The sequence below is a fragment of the Armigeres subalbatus genome, chromosome 2 (genome assembly GCF_024139115.2).
Source record: "Armigeres subalbatus isolate Guangzhou_Male chromosome 2, GZ_Asu_2, whole genome shotgun sequence".
NCBI classification, from domain to species: domain Eukaryota; kingdom Metazoa; phylum Arthropoda; class Insecta; order Diptera; family Culicidae; genus Armigeres; species Armigeres subalbatus.
Window position 1 is genome coordinate 28,715,565 of NC_085140.1, and position 24,276 is coordinate 28,739,840.

Genomic DNA, 24,276 nt, shown 5'->3' on the forward strand with positions numbered 1-24,276 from the left:
ACGGAATACTTTTACTAGAAGTGCGAATTACTTTTTTTCTTTCGTTGATTCTCCTAGCCGGCTGTTTCTTCGAAACATCGGATTTTGGCAATGGCGGGAATGCCTTACTGCAACTAGGATCAAAAGAAGTAGTAGGGACAGGTTGCTTCGGGATTTTAAATAAACCCCCATTACCTTCAGATTTTGCCAAGCTTTTATGGATGATTTTTGTTCTCTTGCGGCGCGATCCCGGGGAAGACGGTTGCTTCCTCTTTTCGGGCACGTGTACCTCCGCAGGTTCATTCATATCGGCTGCGTCAGAGTCCAATTCATCAATGGATATGGAATCATAATAATCACTTACAAGAACGGTGGCTGAAATAGCAGTCGATGCAGTGGCTGTGGCGGATGTGTCTTGCGACTTAACCATTTCCGCATACGACTGCTTGGAGCGCTGTACCAACGAGCGCTTCACTTTTTGGGTGCGCTTTTGTACACCGGGCATTCCTGCAAACCATGGGAGGATTCAAACCACAATAAGCACATTTTGTTGCCTGTTGCTGGCAGGACTCCTCCCGATGCCTCTCAGAACATTTGCCACAACGTGGTTTGTTGTCACAAAACTCGGCAGTGTGACCAAGTTGTTTGCAATTGGTACAATTAAATACCCTTGGCACAAAAAGACGCACCGGAAATAGCATGTTTTCAATATCAACATATTTTGGGAGCATCGAACCGGCGAACGTCACCCGAAGCGAACCTGACTTGGAATATACCTTCTTTCCATCTACCGTGGCTGCTAAATGCAATTCCTTGCAGTCCAGAATATCCACGGTAGACTCCATTGCATTCTTTAGGCGGCCTTTTCCCGCAAGTACATCCTTGCAAGTCAGGCTCGCTGCGTTGATCACACCTTCAATTTCGACCTCCCGCGAGGGACATAAACCATATATTCAACATTGTACGCCCTGTCGCCAGCAATTTCATTCGCCACCTGGTATGTAGGTGCGGTGATGCGTAGTTTGTTCCTGTTGATCTGGCTAAAATCAAGCTTCGGAAAACGACGCGTCAAGTCTCGTTTAATGCCGAGAAAATCTAGGCTTTTTACTTTCTGCCGAAAGTAAACAACCCAAGGCCCAGGCGAAGCCGCATGGTACAATCGAGTGCGCCCTCCATCTTTAGCAGGCACATTGCCTTCTCCAGTCTCCGCCTCCATTCTCACCCCGCAAGGTGGAAGGATAATTTTGCTTATACTAACTTAAAACTAATAGCAAATTAGAAAAAAAAACTTAAAAAAAACTAATTTGATTAATTCTAAGCAGTCCCACTCTGTATAAAACAGAAGGGAGAACAATAAAAAGTTTTGCCACTTATCTGCCCCTGCTGCTGTAGGTAGCAGCAGTAACAATAGCCTGCTTCACTGGCGTCGCCAGAAGCAGCTACTTCACTCGCCGACAGCGATCGCCTTGGATCCGTAGGTAGGAGCGCACCACACAATAGCCTTTTCACTACCGAACACAATCCGCGATGAGACACAGCACACACGTCTGGCTCGTTCGAACTATCGGCACGGAATGGAAAGGCAGTTGTTATTGCGAAGCGATTTCTCGTTTGGAAGCAAAGTTATGAAGAAAACAAAAATCCTCATTATTGATATTGATGTTATTCTTTTACGTGTTAAATTGAATTTCCCACAATTCAGTATTTCCTTAATAACTTTTCTTGTGAGCATCAAATCGTTTCGCAACAAAGACGGCCTGTTTCCTTGTAAAATTTCTTAAAATTCCGATGTACTTATATGTTTTTAGAGCTTAAAGGGAAGCATAGGGAAACGGTTTTCCCTGAAAGTTACTTTTTAATAGCAATTTTCAAAACCGTGCGTGCTTGCTCAATTTACATCCAAATTAGCTAAAATATTAGGTGGGTTATCGACCCACAAATGGCAAATGCAATAGTTTAAGCATCAGGGGGGGGCAAAAAAGTCAAAATTTGAATCACTCTAATGATACAATCGATCGGGACCAGCTAATGCACGAACACGGATTTCCGGATAAACTGATACGGTTGATCAAAGCGACGATGGATCGGGTGATGTGCGTAGTTCGAGTTTCAGGGGCATTCTCGAATCCCTTCGAAACGCGCAGAGGGTTACGGCAAAGTGATGGTATTTCGTGTCTGCTATTCAACGTCGCTTTGGAGGGAGTAATACGAAGGGCAGGGATTGACACGAGTGGTACGATTTTCACGAAGTTCGTCCAGTTATTTGGTTTCGCCGACGACATTGATATCATGGCACGTAATTTTGAAATGATGGAGGAAGCCTACTCAGACTGAAAAGCGAAGCTAAACAGATTGGACTAGTAATCAACACGTCGAAGACGAAGTACATGATAGGAAGGGGTTCAAGGGAAGACAATGGAATCTTTTCTAGGTTGATAATGGCAAATGGAATTACATGTAAATCGGTTCTGGTTACAAGGGAAAATCTTATAAATATCCTTGAAAATTATACGCCAATTTTAAAAACGTCACCTTTTCAGATAATGGTAGTAGGAAGCATGAACTTACTTCTTTTTAATTTTTTAGGTAGCAGGGACAATCAGGGACATCTTTGGTTTCAATATGGAGATATGGATGTTGTATATGTATGTCGATCTCGTAAGGATGGTTTTTTGTTGGTAACACAATGGTTACGACTTTACCAAAGATTTCCAAGTTTGTTTTATGCTCTTTCTAGAACATTGAAAATATATTTTCAAATTTTCCTACCAAACGTACTCTTTTCATGCGAACACTGCAATCTTTCATTTTTATAATTATTCTCCGATAGAAAAGCCAACATCATGCATTTGAAAAGGATGACCCAATGAGGGTGATAAAGTAATTCCTCAATCAACATTAAGTTATATCAAAAACTTGGGCATTAGAAATAATTTCGATAACAAAATACCATTACAAGACCTGAAGCCACGTTCAAACGCGCGCTAAATGATCAATCGGAATCTTGCGAACAATTTACGTATCAAACATAAAAACAAAAAACATCACAGTCTATTGAAACGTGCACTCATAACAAATAATCACAATTGTGAAGTGGAGACAAATGTACAAAATACGTTATTAGGATATTCCAATGCAATCTTCACAGAATGTTCGAGTGAATTTTCTAATTAAGCGAGTCATGTTACCAACGAAAATAATTCTGCTCACATATACGTTGAGGTCAATCAGTCCTAGTACCGAAAATGATTATTAGACTTATCAATAGACGTGAAAGGTGTTTAATGGGCACCTTCACGAAGCATTTCTTCTAATGATGCTTTCACATAGCTATGTAGCATGAACTTCAGCTATTAGATGCAGAAACATTATTACGAACTGTGTATACGCATGCAAACAAAGTTTCAAGAACATTATATTTATTTCAATTTGAGTTTTCGCTACCCCATTATGTCCGGCTCATCAATTTCAATTCAGCGCTCATTGACACATTTGAATAATCAAACAAGATTGACTCCAAGAGCCATGCAGCTTTGCATTGATCGGCGACGGAAAATTATTTTTAAAAAAATCCCACCGATGAAATAGATGAAAGCAGCAGTCAACGCTTCGGCACTAATCGAGTAAGTGTTTTTCTGCCGCTCCTAGGTGCTTCCATCACGACGAGCTGTGCGCCATTCCCGGACGGACTCGGCTGTGAGCTGAAATTTCACACCATTTGCCGCTATTCATTAGATTTAATGGCTTTTATGCAGCTCGGGAGGATGTCGCAGCACCGCTAAATAGTGAGGAAATGGCAGGATTGGAGTGCAACGTGGATTTTCCTGTGCAGAGCCATTCCCCATCAACATGCTTCGTTAGGCACTTGACTATTCTGCGCTTTTTCATCTCTGTTCCGTGTTGAATATAGGCTACTTTTTTCGATTTTTTTTATTTTCTCTCGTTGCAATGGTTTATTGTGATCAACCATACCTAGCGAGGAGCCGCTTGCGCCAGACTAGAATACAGATAGTGATTTAATAAACGTGTACAAAGGATTGGTGATTTAGTTTTCCTCTGCAGAAGATTGAATTAATTTCCACGGACGATGAAGCAGCTATTTTACCGGCATTTAGCTTCAGTGAGACTTGCGATATTGAGAAGTATGTTGCCTCATGTTGAGCCTTTTCAAAAGGATCTTCTGCATTCTCCGTGAAACTGGTTGTATTGAAATAGTTAATTTGATTGTCATTCTGCTTTTGATTATCGTTCTTTACTCATTTTTTTGTAGCTTTTAAAATACCAAAACTGAAGGATAGAATTTGATAGAGGGTTATGTGTAAAAAAAACATATCTATATTAATGCAATTATGTACTACAAAATTTCAACTCAATGGGCGCCGCGACAACAACAAAAATGCAATTATAAACTAGATTCGAAACACTAAACGAGCAAAGAGGCTTGATACTATGAGTACCAAGTGTCGCATCGCAAAATCAACTATGATACGTCATTGAATAATCGTATATGGTTATCGATCAGAGTTACGGTCTTTGTGAGTAAAACAGTCGACAGCTGTTAGCTGAATGATTGGTATAATTGGTAGAATATTTGGTTAATTTGTGCCTGTTAATTGTTAAATATATTGAATAAGAAACAAACCATGATGTGCTACTACTCTTTCTTTTCAAGTGAAATTAATGTGGGTATACGAACAAGCCCAAGAATGCATTAAATGTGATCTATTGATGTTATTTCCTTTAACATTAACCATAATGTAATTGATATATAACCGCGTTGAAATGCAATTACAGTGAAACGCCATCTTCAATCGTGAAACTTCGAAATCTTCTGATTACAGAAAAACTTTTTACAACCTTTCATTTACTTTTGAATCCTTGTTCAACCCAGTCGACGTTTCTAGTTCTACAGCTGGAAAATTCCTTCTCAAGTTTCAGTTTTTATTACCTGAACTAACAAATGTGAAGCTATAAATTAGACTGCTGGTATCCTAGTTGTATTCATGAATTCCCAACGAGTTGCGTTCACGTTGCTCGTTTTTCAACTTCTTGATTTTCCCGCTTTCGATTCCCAAACCGTCAACGAGAGACGAAGGAAAAACCATCTTGGCATATCTATCCACCGGGTTGCTCCATGCCAAATTTCCCCCCATCAGTTACACCCCCACATCCAACAAGTGCTAGAAGATGCAAAAGAAGCCAAACCCGATAGCTAGTGGTGGCCGGAATTAACTTTTCACTCAGCTTCGGAGCAGCTATTTCGGAAGGTCCTTGTTTGGTTGGACAAGCGAGGAAAGGCACTCTTCCTGTCTCGCAGATTCCACGAGAGGGGTGCAGAACGGAAGAATTTAAAACGTTTTTATCTCCTGGTTCCGTTTCTGCTAGTAAAGGGCTTTTCCACTTTACTCGACGACAACGAAGACTATTTTTTCGGGAATTTCCGCACTTAAACCACCGCCACCAACACCGTTGAGCACGTCGACGACTACAACGACGACGATGGCGCTCAAAAGTCGCATTGTGATTCCATCCGGCGTGCGAACGGAGCATTCTTCTTCTGGAAGGCGGGCTTGAGAGAATGAGCACGGAAGCAGTACGAAGACGATGCCACAAAAGTGCATCATCTGCTCAGGACTCAAGTGGGATTGCATTTGCAGTAAGGTGTGGACGCACGTTCCGTTGTGGAATGTGGATGAAGGATCGCTCGAGAGCATGGCAATTGTTTTCTTGCCATGGTTTACCTACTTCTGCGAGATTGGGTTGGTTTTTTGAGTAGAAGACGATGGGGCTGAACGAGCTACCTATGTATAATGATGGCTTTGATTTTGTTCTATTACCATCAGGATTTAAGTGGTGGATTATCATTTCCATTTTAGTAGTGGAACTAAATGGGATAGTACTAACTCGTCTTATTATGTACAACTAATTCCTATCCAAACCTGACCCAAGCACAATTCAAATAATATAAGGAAACCCAATCCCATCCCAATACATTTCAATTGATATTTAATCCTAATTCGATAAGGTTCATTTAGGGTCCTGACAATCTAGGTAATATCGAGTTCCCAATCATAGTCCTAATCCATAGTAGTATTTGAAAAGCAATCGGTAACATTCCAGGAAACGTAACTCAACATACACCGTAATCTTGTTAGTTCACGAATTCGTTAACGCTTTTTTTGTGTGTAGAGATAGAGACCCATAACTTCCCTATTGTAAGTGAATTCCCGAAGAAGGACAAGGATGCACATTTTCTGAGTTAGCATCCGTTTCTCATTTCCAACGAACTGAAAGTTTCGCATACCCAGCTCTTTTCCAGCTCTCTTCCGATTCAATGACGCTAAAAATGCACATTCAATTAGCAGCAGCTGCATAGAGATGCAGCTTTGCTCTTCCGTTTTAATTAGAATTAACGCTTTGTCAGCGATATAGTTTGAATGAGTAAGTCGGGAACCAAGACTCCCCCGATTTTAACGATTCATCCTCTTTTGCATGTCTCTGGGAAATGGAGCTGCATTCAACTCGATACGAAACTCAATTATTCTCACTATCAAATCATATTAAAGTATACACTGTAGGAATAAAACTTTGAATGTATTACGTCTCATTGCAGATCACTTCTAATCTAGACGTTTTTATACGGCGCTTCAACGAAATCCAGTACTGGGTCGTGACGGAGATCGTATCGACATCCAATCTGACGAAGCGAATGTCGTTGGTGAAGAAGTTCATAAAACTAGCTGCCTTGTAAGTCTGATTTTCCTTTCCTAATGATTGTGACCTATCTACCTAATGATTATGACTTTCCACACCATGCTTTCCAGCTGCAAGGAGTACCAGAACCTGAACGCGTTCTTCGCCATCGTAATGGGCCTATCGAATATGGCTGTGTCAAGGCTGTCGCAAACCTGGGACAAACTTCCTTCGAAGTTCCGGAAGCTGTTCTCCGAGTACGAGGCGCTAATCGATCCGAGTCGGAACCATCGGGCCTATCGGTGAGTTGTTCCTATTATTGTGAATTATTTATTTATTAAAAATATTGTTCAGATCAGTGCTTCTCAATATATTTGGACCAACAAAACTACATCACCATAAATGATTCCTACAGTAATGGTTATTACAATATCATGGGTTTCAATAAAATTTCATTTGTTGCCCATATACAATCAATGGAAAGTAATAAAAAATGGGAAAAGCTTCTAGAAAAAAAAACAGCAGTACAATCGAGTAGGGAAACGGTTCGGCACTTCATCCCATAGCTACTATGTCCATCCCACCAAAAACAAAGCAAGGAATTTGGTTTGTTTCTTATTTTTGTGATTTTTTACACCAGTGAGCACGCGTGTTGTTTTTCGATGAGATAAATATATGTACAGTGAGATGGAAAATGGAACAGTTCCCCTATATTGTCCTTACAAAAACGATTTATGTGGTACATGCAGGGATTTTTCGTTATTTCCGATATTTAGCAATATCGATGTATTTGTTTCGATATATGATATTTTTGTATTGATATTTTGCTTTCATTATATCGGTTATATCGATATTTTCAATTTGGATATCAATATATTGAATCAGGAAAAGGAACACAGAAAAATCAGCAGAGTTATTTTTTGAGAGAAAAACTTCATATCTTCTTCTCTTCTTCTATATAATAAAAAATGAGTTGAGATGCCCTTCCTGACGATTTAACTCGCGAGCGGCTTGATCGATTTGCAAGATTTTTTCCCTAATCGATTCGTTTTGGGATCCGCAAGGTTTGTAAATACAAAAAGTTGGTGAATTTAACAGATAATGTAAAAAAAATCATTAGAATACTATTTTGGGTCAGCTGTTGAGAAAAACAAAACAAACGCACGGAAATTGATCTAGAGTGCGGTGACATTTTCAACATCCGGGCAAAGCAACAATAGAAAGAATTTGAAACGCCTTATATTTAAAATGGAAAATTATTTTTCCCGGTAGCTTGGATTATGAGAACTGACATGTCCGCTGCCGTCACAAACAGTTTTAGCACATGCCATCAGGAATGGGAAAAATCAAATTTTCAAAAAATCGAGGATGATCAAACTCACCCGCGATCTTACTTTTTGATTATCAAGTGATAAAAACTCGCCAGCGATTAAGAATCGTTTGAAAATCGTATCGTGATTTGAAGCATTTACCGTTACATTTTGAACTCTTTTCCTTTACTACCATGAAACCATAACGCCAAATAGAGGATATAACGGGACTGTTGGCAATTAGCTGATATTAGTAAAGATTAATGTTTGAATGAAAATTCTGTGTTTATTATCGTTTGAGTACAAAATTTGAGAAGTTGTCGCCGGCGACAACTCGCTTACTGTTTTCACGTGAAAAGCTTTCACATGAAAATTGCAATCATTATCGTCTGATAATGATTCAGCACAACACTGCATGCCATCACCGAAAATGTTGCATAAGCGCGATGCTGTACTAAATCTGTCACACCGCTGGTCCTTAACTTCTCACTCAAATCAGTTATATATGACATGTTCCTATGGAAATTCAGAGGAAGTTAGGAAGAAATTGGGAAGAAATTTAGAAAAAAAAATCCTGCTAAAATTTCTTTCTGGAATGCAGAAAAATGTTCTGTGTAAATTAGAAAGAATTTTTCTGCGGCAATTAAAGACAATTTTATTTGAAATTCAAAACATCTCTTTAGAATTTCTCGGGGTAATTTAAAAAAAAACTTTTGTTGAAATTTTGAACAAAAACATTCTGCTGTGAAGAATCAGAATAATTTCTAGTAAAAATAATTTAAAAAAAGCACACATCAATGGCAATTTAGGGGAATTGCCAACGAAAATTAAAAAAAATGCCTTATTTCAATACCACAGAATTTCCATAATTGCTCCGAAAATACAGTAAGTCGTTTTGTTCAAAGAAATTCATGCGGACGGGGAGTCTCGTGAACATTTCAAAGAAACAGAAAACCTGCCGAATTTTAGAAGAATTTCTTGTTAAAACTATAGAGAATTCCCCTCGAAAATTTAAGGAATATTTAAGGGCATTTTGTAGTAAAAATTCTGAATGTTCCCTGTACCCTCCTGAACTTCCCTTGAAATTCTGGAGACAGATTTTTGTTTGTTGAAAAGCATTAATAATTTCCCGTAATCATCAGAGGCGTCGCGTGATTAATTCTTTAACCTGTGCACCGTTTGATTAACTTTCCGGGATTCGTACCGTCGTGAAAAGTACAACACATTGAGTAAAAAGTGAGATATCTTTTCAGTCAGTAGACCAATTTTCACCAAACCACCATATATTCTCACAAAATTAGTACTTTGTCAATTGTGAATATATCAAAAGTGATTCGATAGAAGGACAGGGTAAATAAATAAAAGGCTCAGGTAGTTATTATTTATAAAGTTATTTTTCTAAACCATTTCTGACGGTGATCTTAGAATTAATTCACAGCTCTTACGTAGCGATGACTACAGTTAGCCACTAGAGGCCTTTCTGATAATCTGGATCGTCCGTAAAATGGTCATTTTGGTCATTTCATGCTCGTTTTGCAGATGAATTCTAAACTTAACAATTTCTCAACATATTGGCTTACAATCCCCGAAAAACTTTCTCAAAGATCCCGAGATATCGAACCAAACTGATCTCTCATATACAGTATCGCCACTTTGAGGATGAATTAAACTAAGCAGTTTTTTTAACATATTGGTTTTCAAACTACTAATCAAACTAATTTCTCATATCCAGTAGCGCCGCTTTGCGGATAAATTCTAAACTAAACAGTTTCTTAACATATTGGTTTTCAGCTCCCGAACAACTTTGTAAAAGACGGCAACTTCTTAATTCTCATAGATCCCGAGATATCGAACCAAACTGGTGGTTTCATATACAATGGCGCCGCCAAGTGGAAGAATTTCTAATCAATTTATTTTTCTTGACTCATAAGGCCGAATGGGATCATAAATTAATTTAGAATTTGTTTCACAACGCCATGATTTTGAGAAATGTTAAGCCGTTTAGTGAAAAAAAAAACTATTTTCACCAGTGTTCCGTTGGTTCCGGATGTTCTGGAGAACCAGCACAAAATTCATTGGACTTAAAAATGCCCTCAAAAAGAATATCTATTCCCTTTATTATTTTCCCGAAAAAAATCACGTTGATATCATTTTAATTAGTTTCAATATAACGGATCTTCAGACTGTTGTACTTTTTACAGAATGCGACTTCCATGTTATGAAAGTTAAAGCGAGTTGCGGAAGGTTAAATTGATTTTTTCGAGACGAACACATGAAGGCCACTTCTCTTTTCCTATTTCTCATAATACTCACTTTTTATTTCTCACGCTTCACTAGTTGTAATCTGAGGTCAATTTGTTTAGCTATTCGGCCAAATGGTCTGACACCGATAATAGTTTGGAGAGAAATAAGTTTTGACTAACAATTACATAGTTTAATTGATAATAATGAAGAGAGACGGCTGTTTAGACACATTTTCCCAAATTGACTATAATTTGGGTTCTGATGCATCAATTTGCAATTGTTCTCACCTATATAAAGATTTTTTTTAACTTTCATTTATTTGGTAGGCTCATTTGCCATTAGGCGTTACGGAGACGGAATCATGTTTTTCAATACATTTTATGATTCTTATATATATGGTTAGTTTTGGGGAACCGAAAGACTCACGGTTTGGTCGAGGTTAGGAAATACAATATAAAATAGGAAGGGAACCCGAGCAAAGTCTGAAAACATAATGAGAGCATACAGAAAATACATTTTGATTTTGACACAAAAATGAAACCATTATTTGTTTTCAAATATGAATCATCATGATTGATTACATATTTTAATCTCATTTTGCTGTTAAAACGACCAAAAAGCGATTTCAAAACATCAAAACGAGTTATCGTTTTGCTGTCAAGCTTTGCTCGGGGAAGGAATTTGGGGTGCTTATCGTTGACATTCTTGGCGATGTTTCACATCTGTAACGGGGAGACAACAACGTGAAGAAGACATACAGATGGGGTTTAACGGCGGGCATGGGGAGTGACTACAAGATGAAGACTAGAGTGGAGCGCAGTTGGATGGAAAAACGCAACCTTCGTCCAATCAAGTGAGATCAAGGTTTTTCTGACTTTTTATGACCCCAATCAACTGTGCAAAATATGGGCTCGATTGGTTACGACCTCGCATGCCGCATCGCGTTTTAAATTTATATGTAGATTAGTATGGGAAAACGTACTTTTTTACATTTTTGCTATAAGCGGCTTCAATTTATCATCAATCACGTGACTCAATACGTTAGCCTATAGTCTGGAAGATGCCGAAAGGCTTTGCCGAAGAAGGTACGTAGCTGGAAGGTCTACAAATATGTTATTACATTTCGAAAATTAATTGTTAAAATCATATGCGAAAAATCAATGTTTCTGCCAGCACTACCGGACGACCTATAGCTATCGAAGGGCATCCATCTTCTTTCTTGTGGGATTTTTTTTTTTTTTTGAATGATTCCGAATAGCTCCCATTAGCCCTAAAGCCCTATAAGATCAATTATTTCGAAATAACACTCAGTTAAATTATTGGTCTACGTAGTTCGGCAGTGCTGGCGATTTTTTGCAGAAAAATATATTAAGCTCTTTTAGTGGAATGTATTAAACCGTCTAAGACGAATTAAGTACTGTCCATTTAATTCCACCAGTTAATTTTCGTTATCTTTGCAGATACGTATTTCGACCACACAGTTGTGGTCGAAATACGTATCTGCAAAAATAACGAAAATTAACTGGTGGAATTAAATGGACAGTACTTAATTCGTCTTAGACGGTTTGATTTTTTGCATATGGTTTGAACACTCAATTTTCGAAGCGTTATATCTTTTTTCGTGGACGTTTCAGCAACGTGCCTTCTTCAGCAAAGTTTTTCGGCATCCTTTGGGTTATACTTTAACGCAATGTGCCACTTGGTTTAAGATGAACTGAAACCTCTAGTAGTAGAAATGCAAAAATATTTGAACCATGAACGCTTCGACACCTGTGTGCGAATTGAATACAACCATCTACCCAACTCCCCATTTGTCCATATCTGCTGCCAGCTTTTCAAGGTTTCCTGACGAACTAATGTGAAAAATTCATCAAAGGTAATTTACCTATCGTAAATATACATTCCACAGCGCTCACCTTAGCCAAAGAGCCCGCTTTCTCATTTGCCGGAATCGATTGTGAATGACCGTTTCGATAGAGCACTCAAAGCTTTCCTTATCCCATCTTGGAGATATGCTGAGTGCTTCACCAGTTTCATTGACCGAACAGCCTCCAGTGAACCTAGGCTGTCGGTGAAAATTAGGATGTAGGGATGCGATTTGCTCGAGTGAATAGTGTATAGCTGCTAGCTCAGCAGTATACACGGAACAAGGCTAAAAAGACACCGAAGCCAGTGGAGACATCCGTTTTTGACCAATCAGTGTAAAAGCTTCTCTCCTGGCTGGCGTGCCCATATTTTCTTACAAATAATGAACGTATTATCTCCGCATAAAGGAAGTCTGGTATACCCTTATTGACGAAGTTAGTCATCGAAAAATACGAATGACTCGAGCAGGGGCATTTTTGAAGCCAGCTGCTTCAGGAGAGGAGTCAGAATAGGAAGAACTGTTTTCACCATGTTTTTAACGGGGTCGGAAGCTTTGAGCATGGGCTCCACGATGTCAGAAAGCGTGAACATTGGAGCGCTCGGAGGTTGTTCCGTTCGTTCTCTATGCTCTCTTTCTGGCTGGAAATTTGCAAAACTTGGGACATCAGAAACAATCGGTGTAGCGGCCTTCATCAGCATCTCGACGTAGCTTCGTCGAGACGGCTGCTGGAGAGACCGTTTTTGGTGAATTCGCCGCTGTATGTACGTCGGGCAAGCTTCAAGAGCATGTATAGGACCGTCGTTGCAATAGACACATTTCTGTGCCGTCTTGCATGCGCCATCCACATGCTTCTCTCCGCATGATGCACATCAAGGTTTATTGCAACAGTACTGAGCAGTGTGGCCCAGCTGCTTAAATTATCGCAATTCATCACCTTCGGTACATGCAGCCGCACAGGTAGACGAAGTTTGCCAATAACTACGTAGTAAGGCAGCGCGGACCCGGAGAAGATAATACAGAAAGACTCAGACGGAGAACAAACCCGCTGCTCTCCCTCCTGTGAAACCGAATGCATTTGTTTGCATTCCTGTATCGCAACCGGAGGCAAAGAAACCTTCTTGAAACGACCGAAACCTTGTTTCAAATCGTAGCATGTGATACTTCCCTCCGTCACCACCCTCGCGATCTCACACACTGCTGACGGTAAATAAACCTTATATTCGAGAGTGAAATGCTCAGAGGTCGCAATCTCGTTGACTTGTTTGCGGTCACTTACCGTGACGCGAAGTTTACTGGACCCAACCCCCAACCATGTCAATGGTCGTGACAGACGAGAATCGCTTTTCCAGATCTTTTCTGAAAAATCAAAAGTGAAGGAACGAATGTTAGGTAGTAAGAAACAAAAGATTAAAAAGAACAAAAGGTCAAAAGGGACAAAAAGACGAAATAGACAAGAAACTGAAACGGAGAGAATCAATCTCGCACCAGAGTTGTCCTACACAGTTATTTTTCAAAATTTTCTACCGTCAAACTGCCGAGACGAATCTTGACCACTTGAAACAGCTCGTTCTCGGTCAATTTTTAACTAAAATGCAAGCGGTTTCAACTGTGATCAAGGAATAGTAATTCCAGGAAGTAGATGGATAAAAAGCTCAGGATGACCCTTCCTCTTTCAGAGGGGAAGGTTTTAACGTGTGGCATAAGTCGTTTCTTGAGCAAATGTTAAGTATTTTGAATTTGTTAACGTCATAACAGGTGTTTTAGTATAAGTAATTAATGGTCAATGTGAATGGTTGACAACAACAGCCAAATAGACACTAATCGACCTCCGGATGACCACCAAACAGGTTCCTGAAACCCGGAATATGCGGTATAAAATGCCAACATAGAACCACGGAATAAATCGGTCTTCCTATACCTCAAACTTCTCAGAATATCATAAGTAATCTAGAAAACGCCATAGTTTCTTTGTAGCGTAAAACTGGCTGTGCGATAACCACTGAAAAGGTTTCGGAAACCCGGAACTTCCGGTAAAAAAGGCCAACATTGAACTACAAAACAAGTCAGTTTTCCGACACCTCAAACTTCTCAGAATCTCATGAATAATTTTGAAAACGCCATAGTTTCTTGATAGGTTCCAGGAACCCAGAATATCCGGTACAAAAGGCCATTTTAGGCTATCGGAATGGGCTTTCCAGGGACTTCGGATCTTATCCCGTGCAAAAAAAATGCCAGTATTCCTCTAAAAACCACATTGGACTTTGATGGGTTACTCGAGAAATTCTCAGAAGATCAAGGTGTCGGAAGACTGATTTATAATGATGCTCTAAGTAAGTCTTTCTCACTGGAAATATTGGGTTTATGGAACCTGTTACGTGGCCATCGCATGGCCATTTCTACCCTACAAATAATTAACAATGTTTTCTAGATTACTCATTAGCTTATGAGAAGTTTGAGGCGTCGATAGACAGATTTATTTTGTAGTTCTATGTAGGCCTTTTCCTGTCACGTTGGATAGATCACTTTTACGTAGTGTATCACGGAGTAAGATCTGCCAAACCGAACCCTAACTCAATCAATTTTTCAAGCTAGGGTAATAAGCTGTTGTCGTTAAACATGATGCAACCAATAGCAGTATCTGAAGAATGAATAACCTTACTTTGCACATCTGCAGATGACGGAAATTCTCTTTGCTGAACAATTTTTTTAGCTCGAAATGGTTTTGTACATATAGCTAAATTTCACGTGTGGTGCTCTACTGGTGTTATTGTGTAAACAAGACAAAGATGTGGCTAGGGCTCCTATCCGTGGTCAAATAACAGTATTACTATTATATTTTCGCGAGAAAGGATTGAATTCTTATTGATAAGGGGCGCGCCTTCAATGAGATTGCTCATGATCCTCTTGAAAGAACAAAACAAGAACGGTATTGAAACCGATACTGCTTTGCTTATCAATTGTATTGGAGTAATTCGAGATTCACTTACACAATAAGGATACGGGAAATGCTACGAAATTTTGTAGTACTATACATTGGTCTTTATTACCGGAGAAGTTTAAAGTGTCGGAAGACTGACCTGCTTTGTAGTACTATTCCGGGTTTCCGGAACCTGTTCCGTGGTCATCACATGCCCACACGTAAAAAAATAACCTTATATGTTATGGCAAAAAACCATTCGAAAATACTTACTTACTTAAATACTCTTCATTATGCCACGTAATGAATGATCCCATAACAAAAAGCTAATAAAATTCATAAGTTAATGAAAAGTATAAGTTTCCGAATGTATGTGACTAATCTTCTTCTTCTTCTTATTGGCATTACATCCCCACACTGGGACAGAGCCGCCTCGCAGCTTAGTGTTCATTAAGCAATTCCACAGTTATTAACTGCGAGGTTTCTAAGCAAGGATGTTATCGATCATTTAGTAATCTGCGTTCGATCATTTAGTAGTTTGTCAATAACTCATTCCAGAGGCCTGATTTCAAAATGTATCGTATGGTGGAGTTTTAGTGCGAAGGTTTTTCCACAACTCTCCTTAACAGATCGGTGTTCGAATTCCACTATTAAAGGAGTTACGGTGCTAGTTGCTATACTTATACTAAATGATAACAAAATATGCAATCATTTAGTCTAAGTTACTGCTACTAGCGCTATAGCTCCGTTATAAGTGAAATTCAAACAACGAACTGCTAGGCAGAGTTGTAGATAAACCTTTCCACTAGAAGCCCCCCATACAACACATTGACAAACTACTAAATGATCGAAAGCAGATTACTAAATGATCGATAACATCCTTGTTTCTAAGCCAAGTTACCATTTCTGCATTCGTATATCATGAGGCTAACACGATGATACTTTTATGCCCAGGGAAGTCGAGACAATTTCCAATCCGAAAATTGCCTAGACCGGCACCGGGAATCGAACCCAGCCACCCTCAGCATGGTCTTGCTTTGTAGCCGCGCGTCTTACCGCACGGCTATGGAGGGCCCCATGTGACTAATGCGATGTATTATTATTTCATCAGACTAAGGCCGGAGTGGCCTGTGCTGCACATTCAGCACACACATTCATCTCCATTCAGCTCGGTCCATGACTGCAGTTCGCCAACAACGCAGTCTGCGGAGGGTCCGCTAATCGTCCTCCACCTGATCGATCCACCTTGCCCGCTGTGTACCTCGCCTTCTTGTTCCCGTCGGATCGTTGTCGAGAACCATTTTCACCGGATTACGGTCCAACATTCTGGCTACGTGCCCGGCCCACCGCAGTCTTCCGATTTTCGCGGTGTGAACGATGGATGGTTCTCCCAACAGCTGATGCAACTCGTGGTTCATTCGCCTCCTCCACGTACCGTCCGCCATCTGCATCCCACCATAGATGGTACGCAGCACTTTCCTTCCGAAAACTCCCAGTGCGCGTTGGTCCTCCACGAGCATCGTCCAGGTCTCGTGTCCGTAGAGGACTACCGGTCTAATGAGCGTTTTGTAGATAGTCAGTTTGGTACGGTGGCGAACTCTATTCGATCGGAGCGTCTTACGGAGTCCAAAGCACGTACGATTTCCAGCCACTATGCGCCTCCGAATTTCTCTGCTGGTATCGTCATCGGCGGTCACCAGTGAGCCCAAGTACACGAATTCTTCAACCACCTCGATTTCGTCATAGAAACTCGTGGTGGGTGGCTTACATTGACCTCTCTTGAGCCTCTTCCTATCATGTACTTCGTCTTCGACGTGTTGATGACTAGTCCAATCCGTTTAGCTTCGCTTTTCAGTCTGATGTAGGCTTCCTCCATCCTCTCAAAGTTACGTGCCATGATATCAATGTCGTCGGCGAAACCAAATAACTGGACGGACTTCGTGAAAATCGTACCACTCGTGTAAATCCCTGCCCTTCGTATTACTCCTTCCAAAGCGATGTTGAATAGCAGACACGAAAGACCAACCCTCTACGCGTTTCGAAGGACGATGTAATGCGATGCGATGTATTAGATTAGTATTAGAAATATAAAAAATAGACAACATTAATTTTTTTACGTGCAGTTTCACCCTATCTGGAAACTAAGGCGTTTTCTTGACTAGTAATCATGATTAAGTCTTGGGTAGTGCCACAATGGTCGAACTCCATACAAAGGGACGACCAAAACTACCAATATGATATTGTACAGATTGTATACTTTTACTACTGAGAAACCCAGTTGGTCTGCTGGGTAAATGTGATTTGTTAATCATATTCCATCATTTGATTGAAAGAAGCCAATGTTATATCCGGAAAAATTTATTGTTGAGGATTACTATTGCTGGAGAATTTTCGCAATTGGATGAATAGTAAATTTCAAAGAACCTCACATGAACTAAAGAACGTGGGCTATAAATCATGCTTAACGTACATTATGCTTAGCCTTATAATGCTTAACATACTTATGCATAAACTTGCGCTTTACTTCTACACCACCCATACATCTCCCCCTTTTCTCAATGACCATCACACCTCTCTATAATCGTCTGTTTAGGTATGAGAATATTGTGGAAATCGGTCAAACGTAACAGACGTTATACTGAATTGTTAGTTTTCTTTGTATTCAAAAAAATACATTAAGCACCATCTTCAAACAAATTTATGAGCAATCGCAACCGTACAAAGATAGATTTAACTGCAGATTATTAAAAACAACTACGTAGAGTACAGCGGTCATTTATGTCAACACTATGCTACATTCTTCTAAGCGAAAATCTTTGAAATGCTTGCTAACGGATTCAAGATACGACTCGGAAAGCATCCTTTATAAGTCCAATAAGCAACATCATCCTTTCATGATATAGAAATTCTTTCATACATCCACCATGCCATCATCACCCTCGTCCCTATGCGGAGTAGACTTTCGGTTATATCCCCACTGTCAGGCAAGATAGACTTCCATTCAAATTTGATCGTACCGGAGCAAACTCAAGTACAACCGGGACAAATTGACTTTACGATTTTCCATTAACCTGTTGATGCTCGTAGTGGACGCCCATAAACAACGTCTAACACGTGGACTGACATATGTTATAAAAGAAAAGTTTTCATTGAAGCAAAATCTTCGTTATGAAATCCAATTATAAATTAACTAGTCACAAAATTGTGCAAAATTTTGAATAAACTACACGTTGTCCACGTGGTGTATGAACGGGCCCGAAGAAGTTCTTACTTCCGTAAGGAGCAAAAGGTTATACTAACCGACGCAAAACTTTTACAATCATGTTTCGAAAACCGGGAATTGATTATGTGTACGTCTGACAAAGTGATTGATGTTAAGGTTTGTAACTGTGGCGAAAACGGGTAGATAGTCGTACCGCAAATTTTTTATATAGCCTAAATAAGCAACTCAGCATAAAACTACCAACAGCATCGTTGTAATGGTTGTTGTGGCAGTTGGACGTATGCTTATAGATTATCTTTCCTTTGCGAAGAGCCGAACTTTTTTTTAAGCAGAAATTCGAGCAAAACGTCTTCAGTATCAAATTAAGTACGCGGCACTGAAAACGACCTCGAGATATACTCATCTAAATTGTAAATTTACAAAGTAGGGAAATTAAATAGAATAATATTAAACTAACTCATATTATTATGGGAAATCATATTTGAATCTTTATTGCCTAAAGGGGGTTCAAAACATTTATGAGCTCCATAAGTTGAATTCGTTAGATATTTGTTGAGTTTATTTATAAAAATACAGACTTTGTGGAAACTTAATTTGTGGAAGTTTTAATATGAAAGTATGAAGTTACAAGAAAAGCTTACCATACCTTAACAGTCGCTGTTACCTATCACTGCGAACGAGCAGTTCATGCAATCTCACTAAACTCCCGCCAAACACCATTCAAATTCCTTCCGGAAGATCTGAAGATGACACCGAAGAAGATTAGAACCCAAATTAAATTTACTCTTCCTATTATTACGAGAAGCTAACGCTGTACGTAGTCAGTATATTTACCAACCACTCAGCTCCGCAGCAATGTCCCTGCCTACCGTATACCTTCCCGATGAAGTGCAATGCTGACTGGAGGGTCGTCTGAACATGAAAGGTCGACCAGCTGGTGAACCTTCGCGGACTTTGGGAAACGCTCTCTCTTTCTCCTGAGATTCCCTTTATCCTTCCGGTGGTGTTGTTACTACCCACTCGCAACGCGGAGTGAAAGTGAAAGATCAAGTGATAACAATTTAATCTTCTTAAACAAAGCCCCACCTTCAATCCACTCGACGCGGCGGCGGTTAGTTTTCCCGGTAGCTTTTCAGAAGAATAAGATGTGATTGAAATCTGCGGTTGTCCATCAGCACCGAATGCCGTCACCTTCGTCTTCTTTGTCATAAGTTGTAAATTAAAATTATTGTGGGTTTTCTTGGGATGAGGACAATAAATTATGTGACAGAGCGATTGTGTGCAACGGTTATTCATTAGACATTAGATGATTTCCAGAAACAGGAGGGCTGCGACTTTTCCTCTCACAATAGGAAGACTAGTTCAATTAATTTCCAAAAAATAATCAAACGAGAATCTATTTCCGTATTATTATCAAATATGTGTGCACGTGCGGCACCATTGAACTACGATTTGACAAAGCATCGCAGTAAAACATAGTTGGATCTTACCGAAATGACTTTTATGAGCATTAAGCGAGGTCGTTTAGATTTGAGATGAATTTCAGTTCTTCTCATAAGCTTTTCAGATTCGTGAAAAAGCCGACTATAAACATGGTTACTAGAAAGAAAACATTAAATACTTCTACTGAATTGTATCAAATATGTTGAAATCATGTTCTTTGATTATTTTACAGAATGTCCGTCGGCAAGCTGCAACCCCCGGTGATCCCCTTCATGCCCCTGCTGCTCAAGGACATGACGTTCGCCCACGAGGGCAACAAAACCAGCCTCGATGGACTGGTCAATTTCGAGAAGATGCACATGATGGCACAAACCATGCGTACCGTTCGGTACTGTAGATCCAGGCACCTTGGTATGTTTGATTTCTTTATTTCTACTTCTAATAGGTAAGGAATAACGACAACTCATCTTCCCCCATCCACAGTATTGGATCCACCCTCGCCGAAGAACGAAAACGAAATTCGCCAGTACATCAGCTGCTTCCGGACCATCGACAACCAAAGAGTGCTGACGGCCATGTCCCAAAAGGTGGAACCACGGCGATCGTAAACAGATCAATTTCGAAGACAACGGGCTACTAATAAGAGGATAAGCGGGGCGTGAGATGGGTCTCCAAAACAGCAGGACCCACGAATAAGCAAGAAAAAAAAAATTCAAACAATAATTTGGTAGAATTTATGTATACTGTACTGTATTGGGTGTGTACGTGTGTGCGTGTAAGAAGCATATCGAGTCTTGTTTCGTCGAAGGATTCCCCCGCTTTTTGGAGGAGTTCGCGATTACTATTTTTCTTCAGTCTAGGATAAGTTAGGAAGAGTGTGTGAGCAAAGTCTTATGGTAGATGTACTTTCTCGGGAAGCTGGGTGTGTGTGTATGTAAGTGTGCATGTTAAAAATTATTGTGATTTTATTGAACAACTAGAAAGAGTATTTTAACTATGTACAAAAAGCATTAACTTTTTAAGGTTATGTTCATCTCAGTCATTATCTCACAGTTAATGAATACGTACTTATAGGATCATAACAGCATTATCTTCTTGAAAGAATAATTTTCTACAAACTGTAATCAAGCAGCATTTTTGTTACAATATATGTTCCATTATTTTTCTCAGTTTGTATTTATTTTTGTTAATAATTAATTGAATAAACCTTTATAATTTGTACTTTCCTAATTACGGCTTTTATTTTGTTACTTTCGAATTTATTTCATATGAAAACCGAAACAAACATCGAACGATCAATCTTGACCAATGAAACTTGTTTCAACGTGTAATGTAGACAGATTCCTTCAGATTTTACACCCATTATACTCAATCCAAAAGTACGAAAATCATCTGCTCAGTGACAAACATTGTTAGCCTGAAGCATTCCAATTACTTTGTTCCCTTCATTCAACCAGAGGCAGTAATCCGGTCGTTGTTTTAAAATGTTAGTGGATGCGATGAATGAAAGAAAAAGGGATTCTTTGATATGGATATCTCGTTTGACAAATTCCCTTGAGGCAGTACTACACTTCACCACATCGACTCATTATTCCTTCCCCATATTTTTGGTCTACAATAAGGCCGATACAAATATTAAATTTATTTTATGTCCGACAGCTCTTGGAAAACACGAGGGGGGAAATAAAAAGGAATAACAAGGAAACGAAAAAAAAGTCAAAAATGCGAATAATTGCATGAAAAATTTGGATTCTAATGGAAACGGGCTGTGCCAAAGGCTTGCTTGGCTAAAGCATTTGATGAGTTTGATTGCTCTACGCATGAGTTCGCGTGTACTCAGACGACTAATGACGGTGGAAGGCCGACACTTGATTACAATTAATTGCATATTATTCGGCAAAATTTTTTTGTTAACTGTTAACAGGAACATTTTTTTGTTAACTGCGGTGGAGGTTGGTACTCGGATTCTGATGGCTTTCCGCAAACATGACCTTTAAGTGGTCTTGTTGTGTAGGGGTTATCACGCCTATCTAGAGAATAGGAGGTTGAGGGTTCGAGTCCCTCCAAGACACGTGGAAACATGTGCTGTGCATATGCACAGCCAAGATATTTAACAAAAAAATGGTTTCCGTACGGCCGATTTGCCGAATAATATGCAATTAATTATGAGCTTTTGTTAAAGTCAAGTATAAAGCTCAAATTGGTTGTACTGGGGCGATAGTCAGGTGTACTTTTGAAATCAGAGATGTGTTGTCTGAACATGGATGTCTTATGAAGGTTCGGAATTGCAGACTTCCCGGACTATACGGAATAGATAGATGAAGTTTTAAGTAGAATCGGTGGAGCACGTCATATCATGCTCAATTTCCTAAAATTATTGAAATGCCATGCTACTTGTTAGCGGCATAGATACGTCCTCGGATAAACCCGTAGAGAGGATGCAATGGACGCTGAACTTACTCATGCAAGAAATATGCGTGGATCAGCTGCGGGGGTTTCTGTATAGTCATAAGGAGGTCATTTCGGCTCATGCACGGCGGTTGCTGCCTGAGCACTTCCCAATCGTTACACGATCTGAAATGTCTTATCAGGTGTCTGGTTGCAGATTTTGGTTTACCTTACTCCAAGGTACGATACACTGAAAAACAACCTTGCTTTTTGAGTTACAGTTCCACTTGTTTTATGAAAAATAAAACATTCTTCCAAACAAGTTGTAAAATAAATCTCTAGTACTTAGCTAATCAAAGTTACACAATACATATAGGCTATACGGCACTAGGATTGGTTTTTTTCTCAGTACCTATGCACATGTGGCATTTATTAAGTGAGATCCAATTCTCTTATGTTCTTAGCACCTTTTAGAATACATGGGGCCAATGTTAAAGTTATACACCCTTGACTTGAGCCCGAGTCTGATTCCTATCTACTTTGTTTATTTCTCTGTTAGGGTTTTGCCGCCAGACGATACTGGGTCTGCCTTTGCTGCGATATGCGATGTTTTGCCGGATTCCAACGCTTGCTTGCAGATTTCGTCCCTGCTCTTACATTGTCCGTGGCCGGCCTACGCCCATTCACACTGTTGAGTTGCCGTTGATATTGGATCTCGATGGCATCGTCGATGGGGCTCAGCATTCGGGATCCAGTTGTGAGCTCAGCATTCGGGATCCAGTGCCCGAGCTGTAAAACATAGACATCGGGTGATGAATACTTGCAAATCTATGTGATCTCTGCCAAAACCAAGTCTACTATGTGATCTCTAGCAAAACCAACTACCAAGTCTCACTGGCGTATAACATCATAGATTTCACGTTAGAGTTGAGTATTCGAGGTTTGGTGCATTGCCTGGACAGATTGGATCTCCATGTTCTATGTTGATCTTGGTCCGCCGCTCGACGTTGGCTGGCTTTGGTTTCGACCTTCTTCACTGTTTGCCCAAGCATGCGACCAGGTCATTCAGTCTACTCTACTTGGTAGCGCGCTGTGGCGTTAGTAGATCAGTATCATAATCTCGTTCGATTGCTAGAGAGGTCCATGATTTCGTCGACTACGATGGGAAATAGCAACAGAGGTATAACGCATGCACCCTTATCTCACTTTTGTACTCACTCACGATTCCGTGGTCAATCAGTACCAAATGAAGGAACTCTTGAAATTCAATGGCCTGTTTCAGGATGATGCAAAGCGTGACAGAATGATTCTCACATTATCTTCCGAGGCGGAATCCCGCCTGCTGCCGTCGGAGAATTGTCAACCTTTCCCTATATCTGAATTAGGAGAGCTGATCAGCTAACGTTTCAGCTGATCAGCTGGATCGATGAGTGACTGACATGTCTCGTCTATAGGGTTAGAGAGGTATTTTGGACCACCAGTTCGACGGCTCATATTTTGGACCACTGAGTGCAAATTCCTCTTGGTGGTCCAAAATAAAAGCCCCTGTAAGGGTGGTCCAAAATACATCCTATACCCTATCTATCATCCACGATCGTCGTATTATCGCTGAAATATTGATTAATTTGCGTGATGAGCCAATGTCCCATCCAGGGCCAACATTACCGACGGTTACCCTATATCTGCTGTTATTTTCATTTGAAATACTCTGGGTGACAAATGTATGGTCTATAAATGACATATTTCGTACCAAGATAAAAACAGTGATGCACATGTTCAAAATAAAAAAAAATAAACCGCCAAAAAAAATTTTTTTCGCCCCCTCAATATTTTTGGAAAGTTGAAGGGAGGGGGTGACATAAAACAAATTTAATATTTGTATCGGCCTAACTTACAGTTGAGTAAATTTTATATTCTCATTATCAACAGCATCATCGACAGAGAAAATTATATTCTGAGAAATTTCATTGAATTTTGTTTTTGACATGATTTTGCCTTTTAAAATATCATTACTCTGAGTGGGATGAACGAAATTCATTGCAACAAAAAATAAATGATAGTCATGCACAGTGTTGTAAAATGTCATTGCATTCGTTTGTATAATTTTCCCAGAACTTTTTTCAGAAGTTAGCTATTGATTCTTGATGTATGACGAACTTATAGCGCTTAAATGTGGCTACAACTTTGTCTAACAAGACATTGCTGTAAATAT

General features: G+C 39.7%; 1 protein-coding gene across 5 annotated transcripts in view; it reads left to right on the forward strand.

The window, feature by feature from the left end:
• Positions 1–20,906, forward strand: part of LOC134218388 (rap guanine nucleotide exchange factor 4) — a 666,467-nt gene extending 645,561 nt beyond the window's left edge. For all 5 annotated transcript variants that reach the window (XM_062697317.1, XM_062697318.1, XM_062697322.1 and 2 more), the window contains 4 exons: positions 6,593–6,726; positions 6,804–6,974; positions 19,909–20,087; positions 20,160–20,906. In XM_062697317.1, coding sequence (XP_062553301.1) covers positions 6,593–6,726; positions 6,804–6,974; positions 19,909–20,087; positions 20,160–20,284 — 609 coding nt within the window. In that variant the 3' untranslated portion in view covers positions 20,285–20,906. The remainder of the gene's footprint in view (positions 1–6,592; positions 6,727–6,803; positions 6,975–19,908; positions 20,088–20,159) is intronic.
• Positions 20,907–24,276: the final 3,370 nt, after the last annotated feature.